Source organism: Cherax quadricarinatus, chromosome 60 (genome assembly GCF_038502225.1).
Source record: "Cherax quadricarinatus isolate ZL_2023a chromosome 60, ASM3850222v1, whole genome shotgun sequence".
Lineage (NCBI taxonomy): Eukaryota > Metazoa > Arthropoda > Malacostraca > Decapoda > Parastacidae > Cherax > Cherax quadricarinatus.
The window spans coordinates 83,347-110,339 of NC_091351.1; the positions used below are offsets into that span (position 1 = coordinate 83,347).

Sequence of the window (26,993 nt, forward strand, 5' to 3'; positions counted from 1 at the left end):
GCTTAAAAATAAGGGTCCTGAAGATAAAGACGTACAAACTATGCTATTTGCTCTTAAGTGTCTGCACACTGTAGCCAAAGCATAATACTTTTACCATCTTATGAGCAAGAGATTGTAATAACTCACTACAATGGATACATTACAGATCTTTTCATGGAACATTGCTTCCATCAGGAAGCGGTTACCTGACTTACATCATATTAGTGCAACCAAGAATATTGATGTCATCTGTTTGCAGGAATGTAGATTGAAAGATGGAGCACCTTCACCAAACTTGCCTGGATATGCAGCTTATAACCTAAGGTCAACCAACTGTTGTGTGATGTATGTCAGAAAGAACTTGCCACATTCACTCCTTTCCTTGCAGAGTCGAGTTAACATGCAGTATCATCGTGTCAAAGTATATGCAGGCGATTTTTCCATAAACATTTTTAATCTCTATGCCCCAGCGAACCAGCTTCGACCTGATGCTTTACCAGATCGCATCAATAGTGAACCTACCATCATTCTTGGAGATTTTAATGCCAGGCATAAGAATATTGGTGGGTCTATACCTGGAGTTTACCTGGAGAGAGTTCCGGGGGTCAACGCCCCCGCGGCCCGGTCTGTGACCAGGCCTCCTGGTGGATCAGAGCCTGATCAACCAGGCTGATGCTGCTGGCTGCACGCAAACCAACGTACGAGCCACAGCCCGGCTGATCAGGAACTGACTTTAGGTGCTTGTCCAGTGCCAGCTTGAAGACTTCCAGGGGTCTGTTGGTAATCCCCCTTATGTATGCTGGGAGGCAGTTGAACAGTCTCGGGCCCCTGACACTTATTGTATGGTCTCTTAACGTGCTAGTGACACCCCTGCTTTTCATTGGGGGGATGGTGCATCGTCTGCCAAGTCTTTTGCTTTCGTAGTGAGTGATTTTCGTGTGCAAGTTCGGTACTAGTCCCTCTAGGATTTTCCAGGTGTATATAATCATGTATCTCTCCCTCCTGCGTTCCAGGGAATACAGGTTTAGGAACCTCAAGCGCTCCCAGTAATTTAGGTGTTTTATCTCCGTTATGCGCGCCGTGAAAGTTCTCTGTACATTTTCTAGGTCGGCAATTTCACCTGCCTTGAAAGGTGCTGTTAGTGTGCAGCAATATTCCAGCCTAGATAGAACAAGTGACCTGAAGAGTGTCATCATGGGCTTGGCCTCCCTAGTTTTGAAGGTTCTCATTATCCATCCTGTCATTTTTCTAGCAGATGCGATTGATACAATGTTATGGTCCTTGAAGGTGAGATCCTCCGACATGATCACTCCCAGGTCTTTGACGTTGGTGTTTCGCTCTATTTTGTGGCCAGAATTTGTTTTGTACTCTGATGAAGATTTAATTTCCTCATGTTTACCATATCTGAGTAATTGAAATTTCTCAATTACAAACACCAATGGAACTAAACTAGTGAAATTGCTAAATGAGCATGATAATGTTCGAATTGTGGGCACTACTGAGCCTACTCACATATATGGTGGCATACTAGATCTGTGTCTTGGATTTAATACATCATATACGATGCATGACTCTGTCATAGTTGATGATCTTCTATCTGATCACTTCCCAAGACTAACAACTGTCAATCTTGATCACATATCCAGCAATCAAGGAGCTAAATACAGAAGGAGGAAACTTATTCTCAAACCAGAACACAGAGACAACTTTATTAACCACTTGGATCAATGGTATAAGAATTACGAGCCCATTGGCACACAAAAATTTAATGATGATTTAATTACCACTATTGAGAGTGTTCTCACAGATCAAGTGGGCAGGAATAGGAAACAAAGACCCTCCACTATAAATAACAATAAAAGCCAATGTAAATACTATAATGATCCACAGCTACGCAATCTAACACATGCAGCTAGGAGGATTGGTAAAGCATACCGTGAATGTAGAACCCCAGACCTGCTCAGAACGTTCCAAGCTGCACTAACAAATGCAAGGAATAGAAAGGAAGAACTTAGGCAACAGGAATGGGAACAGTTTGTTAGTGGATTAAATAGGTCCACCCCTTTAAGTTTGGCTTGGAAAGGTATAAATAAAATAACCAGGAAAAAGACTGGCAATGATGCTCATCCCTTTCCTCTTGAAAAAGCAAATGACCTCATAAATGACTGGTCCAAAACATCCAGGCATGAAAACCTTCCATCTCATATTAGAAAAAATTTAGAGAGTACTTCTGAAGAAATGTTGAAACTGATTAATTTTATAAGCCAAAATATTGATGAGAGTGATTGCCTCTTTACCGAGTATGAATTAGATAATGCATTAACCAAAGGTCGATCAACTGCTCCTGGAGAGGATGGTATAACCTATGATATTCTCAGAACTCTAAGGCACGTGCCTGATAACCCTTTGTTGGCACTGTATAATCTCAGTTACATTGAGGGCGTTCTTCCTACTTCCTGGACTAATAGTCTCATTGTGCCTATCCCTAAGCCCCAACAGCCTGATACATTTAGACCGATCTCCTTAACTAGTTGTCTTTGTAAAACTTTTGAAAGAATGATACTTAACAGACTGTACTACAGAATCAGACACCAACTTTCCCCCTACCTCTATGGGTTCATGAAAGGTAAAAGTGTGCAGAACTGTATTTCCACCTTTCTCACTGCACACACCTCTACTAGTTTTACCACTTTTCTTGATCTAAAATCTGCATTTGATATTGCGAACAGAACCGTTATACTACATGAACTAGCCAAAATGAATATTGGTGGTAGCTTACTCTGCTGGATAATAGGATACCTGTCAAATAGAGTATCCTCTGTCCTTTACCAAGGCTTCAGAAGTGATTCTAAAGAAATGTCTTTAGGTACACCGCAGGGAGGAGTTCTTAGTCCCATGCTATTTAATATTCTGATTAATGCTCTCCTAAATGCTCTACCTGCCTCACCTAAACATATAGCTATAAGCTATGCTGATGATATCATGATCCATACAACAGGGCATAAGAAGATGAATACCATTCTTAATGAAGTTCAAGCAATTTGTAATCGACTAGGCCTCATAATATCTTCCTCTAAAACAAAGATATTAACAAGCAAACGACATCCCCCACTCATCTATTTGCAGGGTGAAATCATTAGCTACGTTAAAACTTACAGATATCTTGGTGTAGATGTACCCTTTAACAAATCCACTATACCACAACTAAACAAGAAATGCAAAGCTAGGCTAAATGCTCTCAAAGCTGTTGCTGGCTACAATCCCAACTATGGTGCTAATGTGAGAATCGTGAGAATGATGTACATAGCCTATGTTAGGTCCTTAATTGATTATGCTGCTCCCATGTTGATATTAGCTAGAGAAAGTTCTCTCCGACCCTTGGAGTTAATGCAAAATGAAGCTCTCAGGATTATTCTTGGCTGTCCCAGATCTACAAAAGTTCTTAACATGAGGAAGGAGCTTGGTATTTCTAGTTTCAGTGATAGGATTGTTGAGATTAACACTGTACTCGGTGTTAGAATGTTGAGAAACGAACCAGACACTGTCACAATGAATCTTACCAAGTGTCTAGAGGTAAATACACACAGATCTAAATGGATTGTGAAAACGTGCAATTGCATTAAGTTTTATAACCTGCATGAACTGTATCACTGTAGGCAACAAGAGCATTTCACCCCTCCACGGAAGATGTGTTCATTTAATATCACTTACCTACAAGTCCCTCCCAAGAAGCTCATCGCTAGTAATCCCTTCCTTAAATCTCTTGTTAGAGCAACTGCTCAAGAAGAAATTTCTCACCTAGCTGGTAGTAATAAGTTATCACAAGTTATATACACTGATGGATCTAAACAGGAGTCTTCTGGCAGGGCTGCATCTGCTCTTGTTGCCACCCCCCCCTAGTTAAAAACGATAATAAATTTGTTGAGTTAGGCATAAGAATTAACAACTGGGCGTCTACACTGCAAACTGAATTGTTTGCAATCCTAATGGCACTAAAGCTAACCTATGACACTGAGCTTGACTCTATCATCATTACTGATTCTATGTCATCATTGAAGGCTCTTGACTCATATAATGACTCCAACAACATGCTCATTGGAGAAGCCAGGTATAGATACTCAAGAATTAGGGACAAAGGAATTAATGTACAATTGCTATGGATCCCATTACACATTGGATTACTCCTTCATGATAAAGTTGATATGTTAGCCAAGAAAAGTACCCAGAAGGAGAATGTAGAATATAACTTTGGTATAACTGTGTCTAGCATTAGGAATAATATTAAGAGAGAAGTAAATAATGAAAATGATTGTTATAGGAATGCAGTTAGAAGCCTGAGTAGATCTATAACCCACTATGATAACATGAACGTAGATAAGTATGTTTATGGAGCAACTTGCAATGTGAACAGACTGACTGATGTTGTAGTGGCCAGGCTTAGGCTTGGTTACAAGTACTTCTGGCAGTTTGGGAGACTCACAGATGATGATCAAACTAAATGTAAATTATGTGATCAGGCATATGGTCACTCTCTTGAACACTATGTGCTTAATTGTCCACTTATTGAGGAATGCAGAGACAGACAGTATAATAACCTATGTGACATGTCAAGATATCTTATTAATGAAAATAAGATACCAGGTATACTAAACAAATTTCCTAAATTTGCTTGTAACAGATAAGTGAACTATAGATAAGTATATATAAATCCATATGTATTCCTGTTAACCCTTTGGGGCCTAGTTCCTGGGCCTTTTGTGTATCCATATGCTCTTGCGCTACCGTCCACAGGATGGATATGGGGTGCACAATAAACTAGCCACTTCGGTGGCAAAATCTAATCTAAATCTGTAGAGTCTTGTACACGAAATAGTTACTAAGTGTTACCATACAGCAACTGCACGAGTGCATCATCTCAAGTGCTAAATCAATAAATTACGATTTCAGAACAAAAAAAAAGAAATATTTAAAAGACAACAAAATGAAAGTAAGGTATTTACTATATGAACTAGCGATTACAATCATAGTACTGTAACGGAGTCCCGTAACCAGTCACTACCCAGAACTTGTTGTCTGGGTCGCTCATCTATCATAATTCTTTCCCAGGATCTTTTCACCTAACAAACATTATGAAGAGTTCTCGTATTTGTCTCAAGTACCTGGTGGAATCGGACACTGACAAGTTATTACGTGCGAAGGCTGAGTGGCGACTCCCTGAGAGTGTTTTGCTCTTTCCTGATGAGGCGGACAGAGTCTTCCAAGATCCAAGGTGTGTTAAGTCTCATAACACCCAGTATGACAAAATGCTATAGTGGACGGGATATTGTTTTTGGCTGGTACTCCAATGGTGAAACTTAGAAATAAATTACATGGGAAGCCCTGTTAGTTTCATATTTGGCTTACTCAAATTTTCCTAGTACAAAATGACTTGTTAACTTTCATCTTGTAATTTATATCCAATTAGGAGAAAACAATTTAACAAAATGGGGATATGAACTTATCTTCTTTCATGAGTGATAGTGATGCTGGAGCCTCATTTGGTTCTTGGCTGAAAGTGCAGTTTATCTCAATAAATAACTTTAAATAGAGCACCAGAAGCAGCAACCCATTTTTACATTTTAGAGTAAAATATGCTTCACTACTCAACATACACAGGCTAAACAATAAAACATGATATATAAAACACACACACACACACACACACTTCCTGCAGTCCAGGAAAATGCAATCAACCCACACCCCGAGAAAGAGGGGTGGGTTGATTGCATTTTCCTGGACTGCAGGAAGGCCTTCGACACAGTTCCTCACAAGAGATTACTGCAGAAGCTGGAGGATCAGGCGCGTATAACAGGAAGGGCACTGCAATGGATCAGAGAATACCTGACAGGGAGGCAGCAACGAGTCATGGTACGTGATGAAGTATCACAGTGGGCGCATGTGACGAGTGGGGTCCCAAAGGGGTCAGTCCTAGGACCAGTGCTATTTTTGGTATATGTGAATGACATAATGGAAGGGATAGACTCTGAAGTGTCCCTGTTCGCAGATGGTGTGAAGTTAATTAGGAGAATCAAATCAGATGAGGATCAGGCAAGACTACAAAGAGACCTAGACAGGCTGGACACGTGGTCCAGAAACTGGCTTCTAGAATTCAACCTGCAGTCATGAAGATTGGGGAAGGGCAAAGCAGACTACAGACAGAGTATAGGCTAGGTGGACAAAGACTGCAAATCTTACTCAAGGAGAAAAAACTTGGGGTGACCATAACGCCGAGCACGTCTCCGGAAGCTCACATCAACCAGATAACTGCTGCAACATATGGGCACCTGGCAAACCTGAGAATAGCGTCCCGATACCTTAGTAAGGAATCGTTTAAGACACTGTACACTGTGTACGTCAGACCCATACTGGAATATGCGGCACCAGTTTGGAACCCACACCTGGTCAAACACGTCAAGAAATTAGAGAAAGTGCAAAGGTTTGCAACAAGGCTAGTTCCGGAGCTCAGGGGAATGTCCCACAAAGAAAGGATGAGGGAAATCGGCCTGACGACACTGGACATGAGGGTCAGGGGAGACATGATAACGACATACAAAATACTGCGTGGAATAGATAAGGTAGACAGAGACAGGATGTTCCAGAGAGGAGACACTGAAACAAGGGGTCACAATTGGAAGCTGAAGACCCAGACGAGTCACAGGGATGTTAGGAAGTATTTCTTCAGTCATAGAGTTGTCAGGAAGTGGAATAGTCTAGCAAGTGATGTAGTGGAGGCAGGAACCATACATAACTTTAAGCAGAGGTACGATAAAGCTCATGGTTCAGGGAGAGTGACCTAGTAGCGACCAGTGAAGAGGCGGGGCCAGGAGCTTGGACTCGACCCCTGCAACCTCAACTAGGTGAGTACAACTAGGTGAGTACACACACGCATATATATATATATATATATATATATATATATATATATATATATATATATATATATATATATATATATATATATATATATATATATATATATATATATATATATATATATATATATGTCGTGCCGAATATGTAAAACTGGTCAATTAGCAAGAACTCATTTAAAATTAAGTCCTTTCAAAAAAATTTTCTTATGTGTTTAAAGATATATTTTTTTCATTTATGTTAATGAAAAAATTTTTAATTTTGCATCAAAAGAATCTTAGAAAACTTACCTAACCTTATTATAACAAGCGCAATTTATTTTAGCCTAACCCAACTAAATATATTTTAGATAAGTTTACAATAATTTAATACTAAACAAACACAGTGAAATATATTTTTCTCTTTAAGATCAGAATGATTTTGGCGAAATTATTGCATACACAAATTTTCGCTTGTCCTATATGGCAAGATGAGCGTTGCTATTTAAGCCAAGATCGCAAGTTCTGCCTATTCGGCACGACATATATATATATATATATATATATATATATATATATATATATATATATATATATATATATATATATATATATATATATATATATATATATTGGCCTGTACATTGCAGAGTCACTTGTTTGCAAAGAACTGCTAAATGCCTCAAATGATGTAGTGGAAGTTTTAGCAGTAAAGGTCGAGAACCAAAACCTAGTCATTGTGGTAGTCTACAAGCCTCCGGATGCAACATCCCAGCAATTCCAGGAACAGCTGTTAAAAATTGACCACTGTCTGGAAAATCTTCCAGCTCCTGCACCCAACATCTTGCTCCTGGGGGATTTCAACTTAAGGCACCTAAAATGGAGGAATATAGCAAATAATATTGTTGCAGTAATAACACCAGGAGGCAGCTCTGATGAAAACTCACACTCACACGAGCTTTTAAATCTCTGCACAAAATTCAATTTAAACCAGCAAATAATAGAGCCTACTAGACTGGAGAATACACTAGACCTCATCTTCACTAACAATGATGATCTGATAAGAAATGTCACCATATCAAAAACAATATACTCAGATCACAACATAATTGAGGTTCAGACATGTATGCGTGGAGCCCCAGACCGACATAATGAGACTAGTCACGAGGGAGCATTCACCAAATTCAACTTCAATAACAAAAACATAAAGTGGGACCAAGTAAACCAAGTCCTAACATAAGAACATAAGAACATAAGAAAGGAGGAACACTGCAGGAGGCCTGCTGGCCCATACTAGGCAGGTCCTTTACAATTCATCCCACTAACAAAACATTTGCCCAACCCAATTTTCAATGCCACCCAAGTGTCGTTAGAAGTGATCAAGATCCTTTGAAGTGAACAATCAATTTGCCAATATCAATTACTAAGGTTGATACCATTAGAGCGAAGATCATCTAACCAACTATTACTACTGAAGGTAAGTTCACTGTTATGGTTATAGGAAAGAAGGCGACCACTAACAATTTTAAGTTTAAATTGTTATTACAACTCACAGTGGCAAAAATTTTTCTTCCAAAATAAGTCAATAGCTGAAAAATGTCTATAATTCTCATTCACTTTTAGTCTCTTACTGTTGAAAGTAAATTCTCTTAAGAGATTCGACTCACTGCATCCCATTATGACATTCAACATTGACTATCACTTCAGCAGGCATAAAGACAATGTCTTTTATGTGGATAAACATGGACATAAAAGACATTGTCTTTTATGTCTTTATGTCTTTATTTGTCGTTGATGAAAGCTGTAGTATTAAGATATGTAGGTAAGACAGGCAACAGTTAGGCAACTTTATTCCGAAACGTTTCTGGTTAGCAGTAATCTGAAACCAAGACAACAGTGCATAAGTGTTCGCAATAAAGCTAATAGAATCCTTGGCTTCATATCAAGAAGCATAAATAATAGGAGTCCTCAGGTTGTTCTTCAACTCTATACATCCTTGGTTAGGCCTCATTTAGATTATGCTGCACAGTTTTGGTCACCGTATTACAGAATGGATATAAATTCTCTGGAAAATGTACAAAGGAGGATGACAAAGTTGATCCCATGTATCAGAAACCTTCCCTATGAGGATAGACTAAGGGCCCTGAATCTTCACTCTCAAGTAAGACGTAGAATTAGGGGGGATATGATTGAGGTGTATAAATGGAAGACAGGAATAAATAAAGGGGATGTAAATAGTGTGCTGAAAATATCTAGCCTAGACAGGACTCGCAGCAATGGTTTTAAGTTGGAAAAATTCAGATTCAGGAAGGATATAGGAAAGTACTGGTTTGGTAATAGAGTTGTGGATGAGTGGAACAAACTCCCAAGTAAAGTTATAGAGGCCAGAACGTTGTGTAGCTTTAAAAATAGGTTGGATAAATACATGAGTAGATGTGGGTGGGTGTGAGTTAGACCTGATAGCTTGTGCTACCAGGTCGGTTGCCGTGTTCCTCCCTTAAGTCAATGTGACCTGACCTGACTAGGTTGGGTGCATTGGCTTAAGCCGGTAGGAGACTTGGACCTGCCTCGCATGGGCCAGTAGGCCTTCTGCAGTGTTCCTTCGTTCTTATGTTCTAACCGATATAAGCTGGGAAGATATACTAAGCAACACAGACCCCAACTTATGCCTAGAGCAGATTAACTCGGTGGCACTCGATGTATGCACAAGGCTTATTCCTCTAAGAAAAAGGAGTAGATGTAAAATAGAAAGAGACAGGCGCTCCCTTTACAGGCGACGGAAAAGAATAACAGAGCGGCTAAAAGAGGTCAATATATCTGAAATGCGTAGGGAGACACTGGTCAGAGAAATAGCAAGCATCGAACTTAAGCTAAAAGAATCCTTTAGGAGTCAGGAATCGCGGGAAGAACTAAAAGCCATAAATGAAATCGAAAGAAACCCAAAGTATTTCTTCTCCTATGCCAAATCAAAATCGAGAACAACGTCCAGTATTGGGCCCCTACTTAAACAAGATGGGTCCTACACAGATGACAGCAAGGAAATGAGTGAGCTACTCAAGTCCCAATATGACTCAGTTTTTAGCAAGCCGCTAACCAGACTGAGAGTCGAAGATCAAAATTAATTTTTTATGAGAGAGCCACAAAATTTGATTAACACAAGCCTATCCGATGTTATCCTGACGCCAAATGACTTCGAACAGGCGATAAATGACATGCCCATGCACTCTGCCCCAGGGCCAGACTCATGGAACTCTGTGTTCATCAAGAACTGCAAGAAGCCCCTATCACGAGCCTTTTCCATCCTATGGAGAGGGAGCATGGACACGGGGGTCGTCCCACAGTTACTAAAAACAACAGACATAGCCTCACTCCACAAAGGGGGCAGTAAAGCAACAGACCAATAGCACTAACATCCCATATCATAAAAATCTTTGAAAGGGTCCTAAGAAGCAAGATCACCACCCATCTAGAAACCCATCAGTTACACAACCCAGGGCAACATGGGTTTAGAACAGGTCGCTCCTGTCTGTCTCAACTATTGGATCACTACGACAAGGTCCTAAATGCACTAGAAGACAAAAAGAATGCAGATGTAATATATACAGACTTTGCAAAAGCCTTCGACAAATGTGACCATGGCGTAATAGCGCACAAAATGCGTGCTAAAGGAATAACAGGAAAAGTCGGTCGATGGATCTATAATTTCCTCACTAACAGAACACAGAGAGTAGTCGTCAACAGAGTAAAGTCCGAGGCAGCTACGGTGAAAAGCTCTGTTCCACAAGGCACAGTACTCGCTCCCATCTTGTTCCTCATCCTCATATCCGACATAGACAAGGATGTCAGCCACAGCACCGTGTCTTCCTTTGCAGATGACACCCGAATCTGCATGACAGTGTCTTCCATTGCAGACACTGCAAGGCTCCAGGCGGACATCAACCAAATCTTTCAGTGGGCTGCAGAAAACAATATGAAGTTCAACGATGAGAAATTTCAATTACTCAGATATGGTAAACATGAGGAGATTAAATCTTCATCAGAGTACAAAACAAATTCTGGCCACAAAATAGAGCGAAACACCAACGTCAAAGACCTGGGAGTGATCATGTCGGAGGATCTCACCTTCAAGGACCATAACATTGTATCAATCGCATCTGCTAGAAAAATGACAGGATGGATAATGAGAACCTTCAAAACTAGGGAGGCCAAGCCCATGATGACACTCTTCAGGTCACTTGTTCTATCTAGGCTGGAATATTGCTGCACACTAACAGCACCTTTCAAGGCAGGTGAAATTGCCGACCTAGAAAATGTACAGAGAACTTTCACGGCGCGCATAACGGAGATAAAACACCTAAATTACTGGGAGCGCTTGAGGTTCCTAAACCTGTATTCCCTGGAACGCAGGAGGGAGAGATACATGATTATATACACCTGGAAAATCCTAGAGGGACTAGTACCGAACTTGCACACGAAAATCACTCACTACGAAAGCAAAAGACTTGGCAGACGATGCACCATCTCCCCAATGAAAAGCAGGGGTGTCACTAGCACGTTAAGAGACCATACAATAAGTGTCAGGGGCCCGAGACTGTTCAACTGCCTCCCAGCACACATAAGGGGGATTACCAACAGACCCCTGACAGTTTTCAAGCTGGCACTGGACAAGCACCTAAAGTCAGTTCCTGATCAGCCGGGCTGTGGCTCGTACGTTGGTTTGCGTGCAGCCAGCAGCAACAGCCTGGTTGATCAGGCTCTGATCCACCAGGAGGCCTGGTCACAGACCGGGCCGCGGGGGCGTTGACCCCCGGAACTCTCTCCAGGTAAACTCCAGGTATATATATATATATATATATATATATATATATATATATATATATATATATATATATATATATATATATATATATATATATATATATATATGTCGTGCCGAATATGTAAAACTGGTCAGTTAGCAAGAACTCATTTAAAATTAAGTCCTTTCTAAAATTTTATCTTATGCGTTTAACGATATATTTTTTTCATTAATGTTAATGTAAAAATTTATAATTTTGCTCCAAAAGAATGTTAGAAAACTTACCTAACATTATTATAACAAGAGTAATTTATTTTAGGCTAATCCAACTAAATATATTTTAGATACGTTTACAATAATTTAATTCTAAGCAAACACAGTGAAATATATTTTTTTCGTTAGGTTCAGAATGATTTTTGCGAAATTATTGCATAAAAAATTTTTAGCTTGTCCTATATGGCAAGATGAGCGTTGCTATTTAAGCCAAGATCGCAAGTTCACCTATTCGGCACAGCCTGGTTGATCAGGCTCTGATCCACCAGGAGGCCTGGTCACAGACCGGGCCGCGGGGGCGTTGACCCCCGGAACTCTCTCCAGGTAAACTCCAGGTAATATATATATATATATATATATATATATATATATATATATATATATATATATATATATATATATATATATATATATATATATATATATATATATATAATATAGTGAGGTACCCCCTCTAGAACTCTCCTGGGGACCCCTCATCCTCAGAGAAAAGAGTAAACTTGCCTCAGGGAAAACTTAAGGTTCTCCCTGAAGCTGTTTGAGAATTTTCTCCTACCACCCCCTATATTTAATGTATATTTTATTTAAAGACAAAATACATTGACAAACCATTCACAGAAATACAATAGAAAGTAAAACAACATTGATGACAACTCAGAGCTACATCTCGAATACTTCGTCCAGCTTCACGGTGGTGGGCCGCGTGCCCAGAATGCTGCAGGCATTTCCTCTCTGGATCGCAACACTGAGTCTCTGAAAGAGGAAGCTGGTCTCCCTGTGGTCCTTGGTTTCTATGATGAGTTTTTCACCCAGCTCTTTGAGGAACTTTAGAGCACACTTGCCCCATGCTCCAAGGGTCTCCGACCCTATTACCATGAAGTTATAGCAAGGGGGAAGGTCTTCATATTTGCGGATCTTCTGGGTCTCCCTGTGGCTGGCAGCTCCACCACCTTCAACTACGGAGTATGGCAAGTAGGTGTCTGCCAATGTGGCGGCACATGTGTGGTCCCAAGCAATCTGCTTTCCATCCTTCCTGGGTAGCATAGTGGCTCCATCAGGACGCTTTTGACTTCTGCCAGACCTCTGCACTTGGGGTCCCCGTTGAGCTGGGCAACGGGCTGTGGCGAGGCTTCTCTTTATGATGTCATTGACCTCATGTCTGGCATATTTCCCTTCTGCTGTGTGACACACGAGACCATGAAGTCCGAATTGATCAGCTGTCACCCTGCCGCAAATACACCTATGTTCGGTGAGGATGGGGGTGGCTAGGCAAAGAGCAACACCAATCTGAATGGCCTGTGGATTGAGACGAGTGCCCAGGGAGGAATTGGGAACAGCTAAAAGAAAATCTGAGTGTGGTGCCTTCACTGCCAGGAGACGAGCTTTGTCCTTTCCTGAAGCGTTGGAGAGCATTGTGTTGGCGATTTTTTCCATGATTGGTTTGTCCCAGTGGGACTGTTTGTGCTCTTTGGGAGGAGCTGGTCCACTGGAGGAGTCTGCAAGGGTGTCCCACCGAATCGCTGCTTCAGTAAACCTGGGGTCTTGAGCTCCTACCACGTCTCTCAAGCGTTCGGGGACAATCTTCTTGACTAATGCACTGGAAGCCAAACACGAAGACAGAAAAGTAGGTAAAGCAGCATATGTTGCTTTGCGCACCCCTATACCTCCCAGTCGCACTGGGAGGGTTGCCTGATCCCATTGCTGATCCTCTAGTGACAGGTTCAGTGCCTTCTTAAAGGTTGATCTCAGGTGTGCGTCATATTCGTTGAGTGTTGGGTTGTCAAAAGAGGGTGCACACCTCAGGAAGTGAGTCTTGGCATAGTAAGACACCTTGTGAGGAGATATAGAGCATCATGGGCATCAAGATTGCTTATTCTCTCCTCCATTCTCATCAGGTAATTCAATTTGTCCTTGAGGACAGTGTCGATGGCCGGGTGACCCAGTGGTGCTCCCAAGAGGGTACTGTTGGACGGAGTGGTAGTCGAGACTTCTGGGAGGATTCTTCGCACGGCATTGATTATTTCCTGGTTTGCTGTTATGATTTCACACTTGGAGGGATTGAGGATGAGTCCCAAGTTTTCTCCCTGTGTTTTCACCAGTTGTAGGTCCTCTAACAGGGACTCTTCAGTACCTGCCAGAGTACCATCATCCAGGTACCAGATGTTGAGCTCGGTGCATAGGCTGGAAGTTAGTTCTCTTACTGCCAAGCAGAAGAAAAGTGGAGCGAGTGGGTCACCCTGCTGAACACCCTCTGATGAGAGAATTTCATGTTCTCCAAACAAAAGAATTGAGGGTTTGCTGTAGCCGGCTGAAATGAAGGGAAAAAGACTGGATAACAGATCCCGAACAGCTGGCAAGACATCTCTCTTCACCACATTAAAGTCATTTCTAAAATCAAGTTTGACTACGGCCTTGTCTTCTGGTAGGTCCCTGATGTAGGCCCTTGCCACATGAGCTGCAGTTTCACTGCCTTGAGAGACCCCAAATCCCAGTTGGTGTGGCTGGAGTAAACTGGCAGCTTCTAGGCAAATGTTTCTTACTGCTGCTTTGGCAACGAGACGGCGAAGAGTGTTTCCAACCGCAATGGGTCTGATTCCCCCATCCTTCTTCTTCAAAGCACATAGTGAGGCTCTAAAAAAGAAAGGTTTAATTTCTTCTGGGATTCGCCCAGCCAGGCAGTTGTTAACGAAAGTTGTTAACTCGGTGAGAATTGATGCAGATGCACCGAGTACTGGATTTACCATCTCTTTGAGGTGCTGAGGTCGAATTCCAGTATAACCTCCTGCAGATCCTGCTGGAAATGACACAATCGCCTTATAGACTTCTGATTCTGGCAAAATTAATTGATGGGGTCTTCCTCAGGGTTGTTGTTAATGGCTATGGTGTCCCTGGTTGGATGCTTGTCTCTTAGTGCTTGGGCCGTGGTCTCATCTTTGGGGGCTACAGTGTCGTCACTTGTAATTATTCTGATTGCTCCCACTGTATATATACACATGCAAAACAACCACGGGGGAGTAGAATGAAAACTCTAGGCCTTTCGTGTTGCAATCAACACATTGCGGTCCCCTGGGAACGTATTCACTTGGAAACCCTCTTCTTTTCTACATTTGGCAAGCTCCTGATGATGTGTTGATTGCAACACGAAAGGCCTAGAGCTATCATTTTACTCCCCCCGTGGTTGTTTTGCATCTTGCATCGCTTGGTTTGCGATATTTGGTTTATATATATATATATATATATATATATATATATATATATATATATATATATATATATATATATATATATATATATATATAGATATATATGTATCAAATACAAACAAAAAATATATTGTATAGTAATAGATTAGATAAATTTGAAGCCCATTCTCCATCTTGAGTTTCACATGAAATGAATTCATTGTTAATTTTCCAGTGTGCATGGCGTCATTATCGCCACGCCAACCTTCATGCACAAGGATCTGATCATTCGAGGTCTGAGCGCGGGTAAAGCTGTCTTCTGTGAGAAGCCCATCGCTGAGGACATTAAAGGCACAAGACAGTGTTACGAGGTAGCAGAGAAAGTAGGTGCTGTGTTGCTTCCGATATTTGGCTAATACTAAATACTGCTGTGTCAAACGTGCCATCAAATAACTATTAATTAAAAAAAAAACTGCTTCAGAATAAAAAATATATTTTAATCTACTTAAGCAATGAAATATTTAGACTTGAAGAAATGGTTGCAACTTAATAAGCATAAGGCCTAAATGTTCTAACGTTCCAAAACTTATATCTTCACATAGGTAGGGAAGCCTCTCATGTGTGGCTTTAATCGTCGATTTGATCCCAGCTTCAGCCACTTGCGGGATCAAGTGCTCCTGGGCGTGGTGGGACAGGTGCAATTGGTCAAAACTGTCGCCAGAGACTCGCCTCTTCCCTCTATAGAATATCTTAAAATATCAGGTGAATGTTTTTACCAGCCTAGTATCAGTTTTCAAAATATAGTCATATTACTGTAAACAAATAATGTCTCCTTGGAACACTGTATGTATTCAGGTTACTGTAACCAAACACTGTAGTTGGGTTACAGTGTTCAGAACATTGTAACAAATGAAATGAGAATATTTATTTTAAGGAAAACCTAATAACAATACTAGAACCTTTCTTATGAAGAATTTTTTAATGTCATACGATGATTTTTACAACCAGAACTTCAGTAGCATGGTTGGTCAAAGGGATGGGCCTGAAATATGCAGGGACCACGTTTCAAGTCCCTCTCCATTTTTTTCTGCTTATTCTTATATGCGCTTAAAACTACATATGGTATCTTCCTCCACCACTTCGAGGAATTTTCAATTTCCGACACCCTGAGACAGTGAAAATACTCCGTGACATAAAGAACAAAAAGGCACAATACCGTGACCAGAACAATACATGCCATCTTTAATCTTTGGTCTCATGACTCTAGTCTCTTCCAACCATTTCTCGATGCCCTTAATAATCCAGTTTATACTTTATATGTCAGGACTTTGGCCCCTACCCCAATCTTCGTAACTTTTCATTTTCTGGGATGAATTCAAGTAACCACCTACCTGACTCATCCTGCAGTTTGTCCAGATCCATGTGCTGCCTTTCCCTGTCCTCATCTCTTTGTATCCTCCTCATTAGTTTTACTTCATCGGTAAAAATGGATACATCTTATTGAATTCCATCTGGAATGTCATTCACATAAACCAGAAACAGTGCTGATCCTAGACTTGCAGAACCCCGTTTTTTTACTCTTCCCCAGTCTGATAACTTTTCCCAGATAATCACTAGGGTACGTTTCCTGTTATTCCTGCATGTCCCTCAAAATGTTGCTCCAGTCTCTTGTGGGGTGCAGTGCCAAATGCCTTCTTAAAGTCTAAGAAAATGTAATTTATTCAGCCCTCTCTCTACTCTGTCGCTTCCATTTATTGGTCATAGAATTCCAACAGGCTAGTAAGATATGATTTGCCATCTCTGAACCACTTTTCCATACCACTCTTTCTCTGATTATCTCCATTACTTTGCAAGGTATGCATGCCAGCAAAACTGGTTAGTAGTCCAACGCTTTCTGTTTGTCTCCTGTCTTAATTATAGGGTTTAGACTTGCTTTCTTCCAGATCTTTGCCAACTGTACCATGTCCATTTGTTTGTTTTAAAATTTCAATCTTAGCTAGTAGTTCGGACACTGATTCCGCACCTCTTGCAAAATCCATGGTGACACCTTGTCAGGTCCCATTTTTTCTGATGTATCTACTCCCATCAAAAGTTTTTTTTTTTAATCTATTTTCTCTGTTGTGAGTATGGTGTCCAGTACCTGCTGGTTTAACTTCTCCCTAGGCTTTCTGGCATTACCCTTGTTTCCGACGGGAAGACCTCTTTAAATTATTTGCTCAACACTTTGAAAACCTCCTTGTTATTTATCGTGAACTCTTCGCCTTCTTTCTTCAGTCGAGTTACCTTGTCTTTTACTATCATCTTTCCTCTGATGTGGTTAATAACCAGTTTAGGGTCAAACGGTGCCGGAACGCTATTCTTAGGTTTGTTAATCGCTCAAACGCTGCAGCAGTTATTTGGTTGTGTAGAACTCCAAGATCCTTTTCCTTGAGTGAGGTTTGCAGTCTTTGGCCCCCTAAACTGTGCTCTGTCCACGGTCTTCTTTGCCCTTCCCCGATCTTCATGAGTTTGCACTCTAAGAGCCAGTTGCTGGACCAGGCTTGCAGCCTGTCCAGATCCCTTTGTAGCCCTGCTTGGTCCTCATCCGACTGAATTCTCCTCATTAGCTTCACATCGTCTGCAGACAGGGACACTTCTGTGTCTATCCCTTCTGTCAAGTCATTCACTCATACTAGAAACAGCACCGGTCCTAGGACTGACCTCTGTGTAACCCCGCTCGTCACAGGCACCCACTCTGACACCTCGTTACGTATCATAACTCACTGTTGCCTTCCTGTCGGGTATTCTCTGATCCACTGCAGTGCCTTCCCTGTTATACCTGCCTGGTTCTCCAGCTTTTGCACTAATCGCTTGTGTAGAACTGTGTCAAAAGCCTTCTTACAGTCCAAGAAAATGCAATCTACTCACCCCTCTCATACCTGACTGTCGTCACTTTGTCGTAGAACTCCAGTAGGTTTGTGAGTGAGTGAGTGTGTGTGTGTGTGTGTGTGTGTGTGTGTGTGTGTGTGTGTGTGTGTGTGTGTGTGTGTGTGTGTGTGTGTGTGTGTGTGTGTGTGTGTGTGTGTGTGCGTATGCGTGTGTGTATACTCATCTAATTCACCTAATTGTGGTTGCAGGGGTCGATACTCAGCTCCTGGCCCCGCCTCTTCAGTGATCGCTACTAGGTGCTCTCTCTGCTTCCTGAGCTTTGTCATACCTCGTCTTAAAACTATGTTTGGTTCCTGCCTCCACTACGTCACTTGCTAGGCTATTCCACTTCCTGACGACTCTGTGACTGAAGAAATACTTCCTAACATCCCTGTAACTCGTCTGAGTCTTCAGCTTCTAATTGTGACCCCTTGTTTCTATGTCCCCTCTCTGGAACATCCTGTCTCTGTCCACCTTATCTATTCCCCGCAGTATCTTGTATGTCGTTATCATGTCTCCCCTGACCCTTCTGCCCTCCAGTGTCGTCAGTCTGATTTTCCTCAACCTTTCATCGTAGGACATTCCCCTGAGCTCTGGAACTAGCCTTGTTACAAACCTTTGTACTCTCTCAAACTTCTTGATGTGCTTGACCAGGTGTGGGTTCCAATCTGGTGCTGCATACTCCAGTATGGGCCTGACGTACACGGTGTACAATGTCTTGAACGATTCCTTATGAAGGTTTGGGAACGCTATTCTCAGGTTTGTGTGTGTGTGTGTGTGTGTGTGTGTAGGCTCCTGACCCACAGTTATCTTTCTGTAACTTGAAAACTCTGGCTAGTTTAGATGACCAGGAATTTTCCTATTGTCTCTCGATACTTTCTGCACTATACGTATGGAGTTCTTTCTCTAGTTGTCCTCTCGCTGGTTTATGCGCAATCTTCAACAAACATAGGAAAGAAATTATATAAAATGCTGACACGAAGGATAAAGACACAAAAGCAGAATATAGTGTCTTTCTCCAACACACACAGGAGTTACTGTACGTCTTGAAGCCGGAGAGGTCTATGGTCTTGAAACTTGGAGTATACTTGGAGAGGGTTTCGGGGGTCAACGCCCCCGCGGCTCGGTCTGAAACCAGGCCTCATGGTGGATCAGGGTCTGATCAACCAGGCTGTTACTGCTGGCCGCACGCAAACTGACGTAAAGGAAACCTTTTTGTTGTACTCTGGAGATTCACTTTTTTTTTTCTTTTTTTGCTTTTTCTCATTCTTATTACTTGCTCACTCGTCAAACTTGCCAATGCACTATAAACCTTCACTCTGCCTTTGCTAACTGATCACTGTTTTTTCTTTTTCCTTAATCTCACTTTGCATCAGACTTTCGTCAAAACTAGACAGTATTTGGAGGTCAGTGTGAGAGTCGACCTCACTATGACCAGCCTCTGCCAGCTTAATCCTCAGGTGACTACGATTTTACCAGCCTCCGTTATTCACGCAAACTTTATTAATCACAATGGTGCTGCAACACTGCACCAACTTTATAAGACTTTTCAGTGATTGATTTCGGTCTCGGTGCACTTTGTAATACAACTCACATAAAAATGACGCTTGAGAAATACAAATATTCCACGCTCAATGCAAAAAAAAAAAAAAAAAATCATAGACGATTTAACCACCAGAAAATCGAAACTTAAAATTTACACACAGCTATGGGTAGAGCAAATGCCACTTAAAGTATGTGCTGTTTTTTTTTCTTTGACAAAAATAAGCTCTTTGGAAAAAGCAAGGCGTACACAGAGGACTTGTATGTGGTACAAAAATTGGAAAACTGCGTCAGAAGGGCTTTTGTAAGTAAGTAAGTAAGTAAGTTTATTCAGGTATACACAAATACAGTTACATAGAATTATCATACATAGCAGCACATGTGTAGAGAACCTAGGATAACCCAAAAAAGTCAGACAGAGTGACTTATTTCCATTGGGGTCCTTTTACCTTATTATTATAATATAAAGGTTATAATATTTTCTTATTATTCTATAATGAAGATAACATCTTATTATTATACTAAAAAGATTATCTACTACACGATTTCAACTTAAGGCACCTAAAATGGAGGAATATAGCAAATAATATTGTTGCAGAAATAACACCAGGAGGAAGCTCTGATGAAAACTCACACTCACACGAGCTTTTAAATCTGCACAAAATTCAATTTAAACCAGCAAATAATAGAGCCTACCAGACTGGAGAATACACTAGACCTCATCTTCACTAACAATGATGATCTGATAAGAAATGTCACCATATCAAAAACAATATACTCAGATCACAACATAATTGAGGTTCAGACATGTATGCGCGGAGCCCCAGACCGACATAATGAAATTAGTCACGAGGGAGCATTCACCAAATTCAACTTCAATAACAAAATAATAAAGTGGGACCAAGTAAACCAAGTCCTAACCGATATAAGCTGGGAAGATATACTAAGCAACACAGACCCCAACTTATGCCTAGAACAGATTAACTCGGTGGCACTCGATGTATGCACAAGGCTTATTCCTCTAAGAAAAAGGAGGAGTAGATGTAAAATAGAAAGAGACAGGCGCTCCCTTTACAGGCGACGGAAAAGAATAACAGAGCGGCTAAAAGAGGTCAATATATCTGAAATGCGTAGGGAGACACTGGTCAGAGAAATAGCAAACATCGAACTTAAGCTAAAGGAATCTTATAGGAGTCAGGAATCGCGGGAAGAACTAAAAGCCATAAATGAAATCGAAAGAAACCCAAAGTATTTCTTCTCCTATGCCAAATCAAAGTCGAAAACAACGTCCAGTATTGGGCCCTTACTTAAACAAGATGGGTCCTACACAGATGACAGCAAGGAAATGAGTGAGCTACTCAAGTCCCAATATGACTCAGTTTTTAGCAAGCCACTAACCAGACTGAGAGTCGAAGATCAAAATGAATTTTTTATGAGAGAGCCACAGAATTTGGTTAACACAAGCCTATCTGATGTTATCCTGACGCCAAATGACTTCGAACAGGCGATAAATGACATGCCCATGCACTCTGCCCCAGGGCCAGACTCATGGAACTCCGTGTTCATCAAGAACTGCAAGAAGCCCCTATCACGAGCCTTTACCATCCTATGGAGAGGGAGCATGGACACGGGGGTCGTCCCACAGTTACTAAAAACAACAGACATAGCCTCACTCCAAAAAGGGGGCAGTAAAGCAACAACAAAGAACTACAGACCGATAGCACTAACATCCCATATCATAAAAATCTTTGAAGGGGTCCTAAGAAGCAAGATCACCACCCATATAGAAACACATCAGTTACACAACCCAGGGCAACATGGGTTTAGAACAGGTCGCTCCTGTCTGTCTCAACTATTGGATCACTACGACAAGGTCCTAGATGCACTAGAAGACAAAAAGAATGCAGATGTAATATATACAGACTTTGCAAAAGCCTTCGACAAGTGTGACCATGGCGTAATAGCGCACAAAATGCGTGCTAAAGGAATAACAGGAAAAGTCGGTCGATGGATCTATAATTTCCTCACTAACAGAACACAGAGAGTAGTAGTCAACAGAGTAAAGTCCGAGGCAGCCACGGTGAAAAGCTCTGTTCCACAAGACACAGTACTCGCTCCCATCTTGTTCCTCATCCTCATATCTGACATAGACAAGGATGTCAGCCACAGTACCGTGTCTTCCTTTGCAGATGACACCCGAATCTGCATGACAGTGTCTTCCATTGCAGACACTGCAAGGCTCCAGGCGGACATCAACCAAATCTTTCAGTGGGCTGCAGAAAACAATATGAAGTTCAACGATGAGAAATTTCAATTACTCAGATATGGTAAACACGAGGAAATTAAATCTTCATCAGAGTACAAAACAAATTCTGGCCACAAAATAGAGCGTAACACCAACGTCAAAGACCTGGGAGTGATCATGTCGGAGGATCTCACCTTCAAGGACCATAACATTGTATCAATCGCATCTGCTAGAAAAATGACAGGATGGATAATGAGAACCTTCAAAACTAGGGATGCCAAGCCCATGATGACACTCTTCAGGTCACTTGTTCTATCTAGGCTGGAATATTGCTGCACACTAACAGCACCTTTCAAGGCAGGTGAAATTGCTGACCTAGAAAATGTACAGAGAACCTTCACGGCGCGCATAACGGAGATAAAACACCTCAATTACTGGGAGCGCTTGAGGTTCCTGAACCTGTATTCCCTGGAACGCAGGCGGGAGATATATGATTATATACACCTGGAAAATCCTAGAGGGACTAGTACCGAACTTGCACACGAAAATGACTCACTACGAAAGCAAAAGACTTGGCAGACGATGCAACATCCCCCCAATGAAAAGCAGGGGTGTCACTAGCACGTTAAGAGACCATACAATTAGTGTCAGGGGCCCGAGACTGTTCAACTGCCTCCCAGCATACATAAGGGGGATTACCAACAGACCCCTGGCAGTCTTCAAGCTGGCACTGGACAAGCACCTAAAGTCGGTTCCTGATCAGCCGGGCTGTGGCTCGTACGTTGCTTTGCGTGCAGCCAGCAGTAACAGCCTGGTTGACCAGGCTCTGATCCACCAGGAGGCCTGGTCACAGACCGGGCCGCGGGGGCGTTGACCCCCGGAACTCTCTCCAGGTAAACTCCAGGTAAGACTATCTACAATACGAGGGTCATTACTAGGAATAAGGTAAAATTTACACGTATGTTGGCTAAAAAATAAAAAATCTTTCCCCTCCCTTTCTGTAGCTACATTCATCAGACACCTTTTGGCACTCTTCTTGAACTGGTTCATGCTATGACTGGCTTTGACATGTGCGGGTAGTCTGCTCCATTCCTTTATTGTTGTACAATAAAAGGTGTTTGAAGCCTGTGGGTACTACAAAGTTGTGCTCTCTCCCCCTAGTACTATGATTGCTTTCGTTCCCAACCTTGACAAAATTGACAGCAAGATATTCTGGACACTGTTTGTGAGCAATTTTATAAACATGATTTAGCTTCAGTTGTTTTACTCTTTCTTCAGCATTCAGCATATCCAACTGCTGTAATTCATCCTGGCCTACATGTTCTCTTGGTCCCAGCCCCAGGATGAATCTTACGATTTTGTTCTGGGTGATTTGCAGTCTATCTTTCAGTTTTTTTGTCAAGGCAGAATACCATGAAGAGCAAGCGTAATCCATATGGCATTGTATAAGGGCTAGACATAGGGTCCTGCGAGCCTCAGTAGGTAGACACTGTGCTTGTCTATACAGGAACTTCAGTCTGGCATTCGCTTTCTTTACTACACTGTTCCCTATCAATTCTCCTGACATGCATGGGTCAAAGGGGATTCCCAGATAATTAACTGAAGAAACCAAAGTGATGGGCTCCCCACTACACTGAACATTAAAATTATTTACCCTTCTCAGTTTATGTTTCGTGCCAAAGAGAATGGCTTCAGTTTTCCCGAGGTGTAATGGTAGTTTGTTGTCTACTAACCATTTGCTGCAGGACTCCAGTTCCAGTGTTAAAACATTAGCTATATTTTGTGGATCTTTACCTGACAATAACAGGGCACTGTCATCTGCATACAGTAGGAGTTTGCACTTGACACTGATAGGCATATCATTGACATAACATAAGAATAATAAGGGACCCAGAATACTACCTTGGGGAACTCCACATGTTATCGGCAGGGGTTCTGATTTCGTTTTGTTTATTTTGACTATTTGTCTCCTGTTGCTAAGGTAGGTCTTAAACCAGTCTACAGTATAGTTGACTCATTTGTTAACTACGATGTAGTTACCCTGTAGTTCATGAAATATATATATTTCATTTACTGGAGAGTTACAAAGAACACTTTGGTGTACTTCTAAATATAAGACAAAATGCCTTCCTTCTTCAGCAAGTCTTCGGTCACTGGTCTTTGTACGGTAAACAGATGACATTTATTACTTTCAGGTGGAATCTTTCATGACTGTGCTGTCCACGATGTAGATTTAATTTGCTGGGTAACTGGAGAGTATCCAACACATGTGTTCGCCTCAGCTACTGCTTTCATCCCAGAGGTCGCTGCGATAAATGATCACGACACTGTAGCCTTCACCATGAAGTTTCCCTCAGGAACTATATCAATGACGGATCTGAGCCGCTACGCTGCTTACGGATATGATCAACGTTTGGAGGTAAAATCAGTAATGCAATTCATAGGCCTGACCAAAATAAGCAAACACGAATTTTATCACCATTACCATTGTTTCTTACCTTCATGGTGTGTAGAAGTAATTGTCTTGAAAAGTCCAACAATATACCATAGCAATATATCGTATACTAAGCTGAGAAGACAATAATGTCCCTTATACTAACCTGAGGAGGCTTCTTTAAAATAGAGATGAAAATAAAGATTTTAATGAGTATAAAATAGGCTTTTATGATTGACATTAATTCTTTCTTATTGTTCACACAGGTGTTTGGGCCAAAGGGCATGGTAGCCTCAGGTAATGAACGACCATATCAGATGACTACCTCCACTGTACAAGGAGAGAGCCAGCCACCCATCCTCCACTCCTTCCCGTCTCGCTATTATGATGGTTATATTAATGAGCTAAACCACTTTTGTGATGTCATCCAAGGTAAGGTGTAAGCCTCATGAAAAAAAAATATTAATTTATATAAGGAAATTAAAAAAAATAAAGGACAAAGTTGGTGAGGCTGAATTTAAACGAGATGGGACTTACACAGATGACAAAAAGAAATGAGTGAGACACTGAAGTCTCAGTATGACTCAGCATTTAGTGAGCCGTTAATAAGACTAAAAAGGTTGACAATCTAAATGAAATTTTATGACCAAGACAGCTGTATAGCCCTTGTGGTTTAGAGCTTCTTTTTATAATAATAATAATAATAATAATAATAATAATAATAATAATAATAAATAACCAAGACTCAAAATTTGGTTAATTCAAGAATTTCTGATATAATCCTAACATCACAGGATTTTGAAAAAGTAATGAATGACATGCCCATGCTCTCTGCCCCAGACCCAGACTCGTGGAACTCCGTGTTTATCAAGAACTGCAGCAAACCTTCACGTGCCTTAAATATCTTATGGAGGGAGCACAGACACAGGGGTCATTCCACAGGCACTAAAAACAACGAATATAGCCCAATACACAAAGGTGGAAGTAAAGAGATTATCGAGATATTTGCATGACTGATTCGCCCAAAAGAGAAAATAAATTCAAATCCAATGGACACATGCTAGCCATTTTGTGATCAGCCACTCTGAGTATTAAAACACTAATATTGTATACCATCACTAATATGACACTTCTACACTTTATCTGTATTCTAGAATTATCTCACGATCTTATATATAATTAGTATGTCTCATTTCTTCATCACACTGGTATATAGCTAGATTAAAAAACATAAATCTTACTCAAAGGGCATACGTTTTAGCTGAGGTGTTATGCTTTTCAGTGTAGATACGTTGTTAAATTAGACACATGTGCAACTCTTTGAACCATTCATCTACAATCCTGTCAGACACTGCAACTTCTTGGGATCTTAATACTTGGGAATTCTTCGTTTGGGCACGACCTACTTCCACATTGGACAAATGTGACACCACCTACGACTGCTGCACCTCTCCTGCCATACGGTTTATAAGCTGCTTCTCCGCTCATATGACGTATTCTATTCATGATTGATGGACTGACCACATCGACTCAAGGTTGAGAGACTGATTACCTCCTGTTCTTCAAGTTTATCCTTTGTATGGACTGAAGATACCCAAGAGTTGCACGTGTGTCTAATTTAACAACGTGTCGGTTCTTTGAACCATTCATCTACAGTGTAGATACGTTGAGAGAATATCCGAACCCTTATTTTAGGGATTAAAGCATTCTCAGCTGGTGGTGAACAGGTGACACGCAGCCGTACTGACCCTTGTGTAGTCGATAGGCTTTAAGCCCTATTAGCCAACCAACCTAAAAACTTTGTGAGAGGCTTTACTAACTCAGTCTTTCCTGTCTTTCAACTAGGACTGGTTGATCTGCAGCTGTCTGGAGAGAACACACTTAAAGTGTCCACCATTGCTACTGCCCTCGAGGAATCTGCTGCCACTGGACAGATGATTGAAATAAAGTATTGAAGTGATCTTATCTGAAAATTTCAGGCAAGATGAAGATTTTAAATTAAAACAAAAATACGCTGTACACTAACCATGTGACTACCTACCAGTAATGTTACAAACCATGGTACAGAGGGTCATTAAGATTCCCAAGCAGCATATTATCACGTAAAAGTTTAACTTGTATTTTCAACATGATGTCCTATGCTCTTCTTTATGCTGCATTATTTTACTGTAATAACATCGCACTACGACGTTCAATTGTTTTAATAAGTCTTAAAAAAGACCAAATTGTAATTAAATGATAGACTCCAAAATTATCAAAATATTCCCAAGTATGAACTATTATTGCTACGTTTTATAAAATAAATACTTTAAACATTTAAACACATTTTATTTAAACTTATACATAAAACATTTGATAAAATAAAAAATTAGCTTACTTGGTCCCGTGGAGCCATCGCTTGAGTATGTTTACGCCATTGTCTTGCCCCTTCACTGATACTTTGTGACAATGGGGCGACATTAATGGAAGGTTCCTGGTTGATGGTCGTCTGGTTCTGAGGGCTCCTCTCCCCTCTTTGTCAAGAACTGCAGTATTGACGTCTGACATGACTTCCTACTTCTTTCTTCCAAGATGTTATAGTAGGGCTTCAACATCATGTTGACACATCTTTGAATGCCGTGGCTACGTTCCCAGTCAGGATCATTATCACAGTTTATCAAATGCACTACGAATTTTGCTTTTAATGTCCTGATTGGCTCCAAGTCTTCCACTTCCTCTGGTGTCAGCCTCATTTTGTTAAGTAGTC

The 26,993-nt window shown here is 41.0% G+C and overlaps 1 protein-coding gene across 3 annotated transcripts in view; it reads left to right on the forward strand.

Moving 5' to 3' along the window:
- LOC128694436 (inositol 2-dehydrogenase) overlaps nucleotides 1-26,568 on the forward strand; it is a 35,388-nt gene extending 8,820 nt beyond the window's left edge. For 2 of the 3 annotated variants that reach the window (XM_070097850.1, XM_070097848.1), the window contains 6 exons: nucleotides 5,086-5,248; nucleotides 15,355-15,502; nucleotides 15,722-15,881; nucleotides 24,009-24,232; nucleotides 24,514-24,679; nucleotides 26,093-26,568. In XM_070097850.1, the coding sequence (XP_069953951.1) occupies nucleotides 5,109-5,248; nucleotides 15,355-15,502; nucleotides 15,722-15,881; nucleotides 24,009-24,232; nucleotides 24,514-24,679; nucleotides 26,093-26,202 (948 nt within the window). In that variant the 5' untranslated portion in view covers nucleotides 5,086-5,108 and the 3' untranslated portion in view covers nucleotides 26,203-26,568. The remainder of the gene's footprint in view (nucleotides 1-5,085; nucleotides 5,249-15,354; nucleotides 15,503-15,721; nucleotides 15,882-24,008; nucleotides 24,233-24,513; nucleotides 24,680-26,092) is intronic. The other variant, XM_070097849.1, reaches the window with a different exon arrangement.
- The last annotated feature ends 425 nt before the right edge of the window (nucleotides 26,569-26,993 follow it).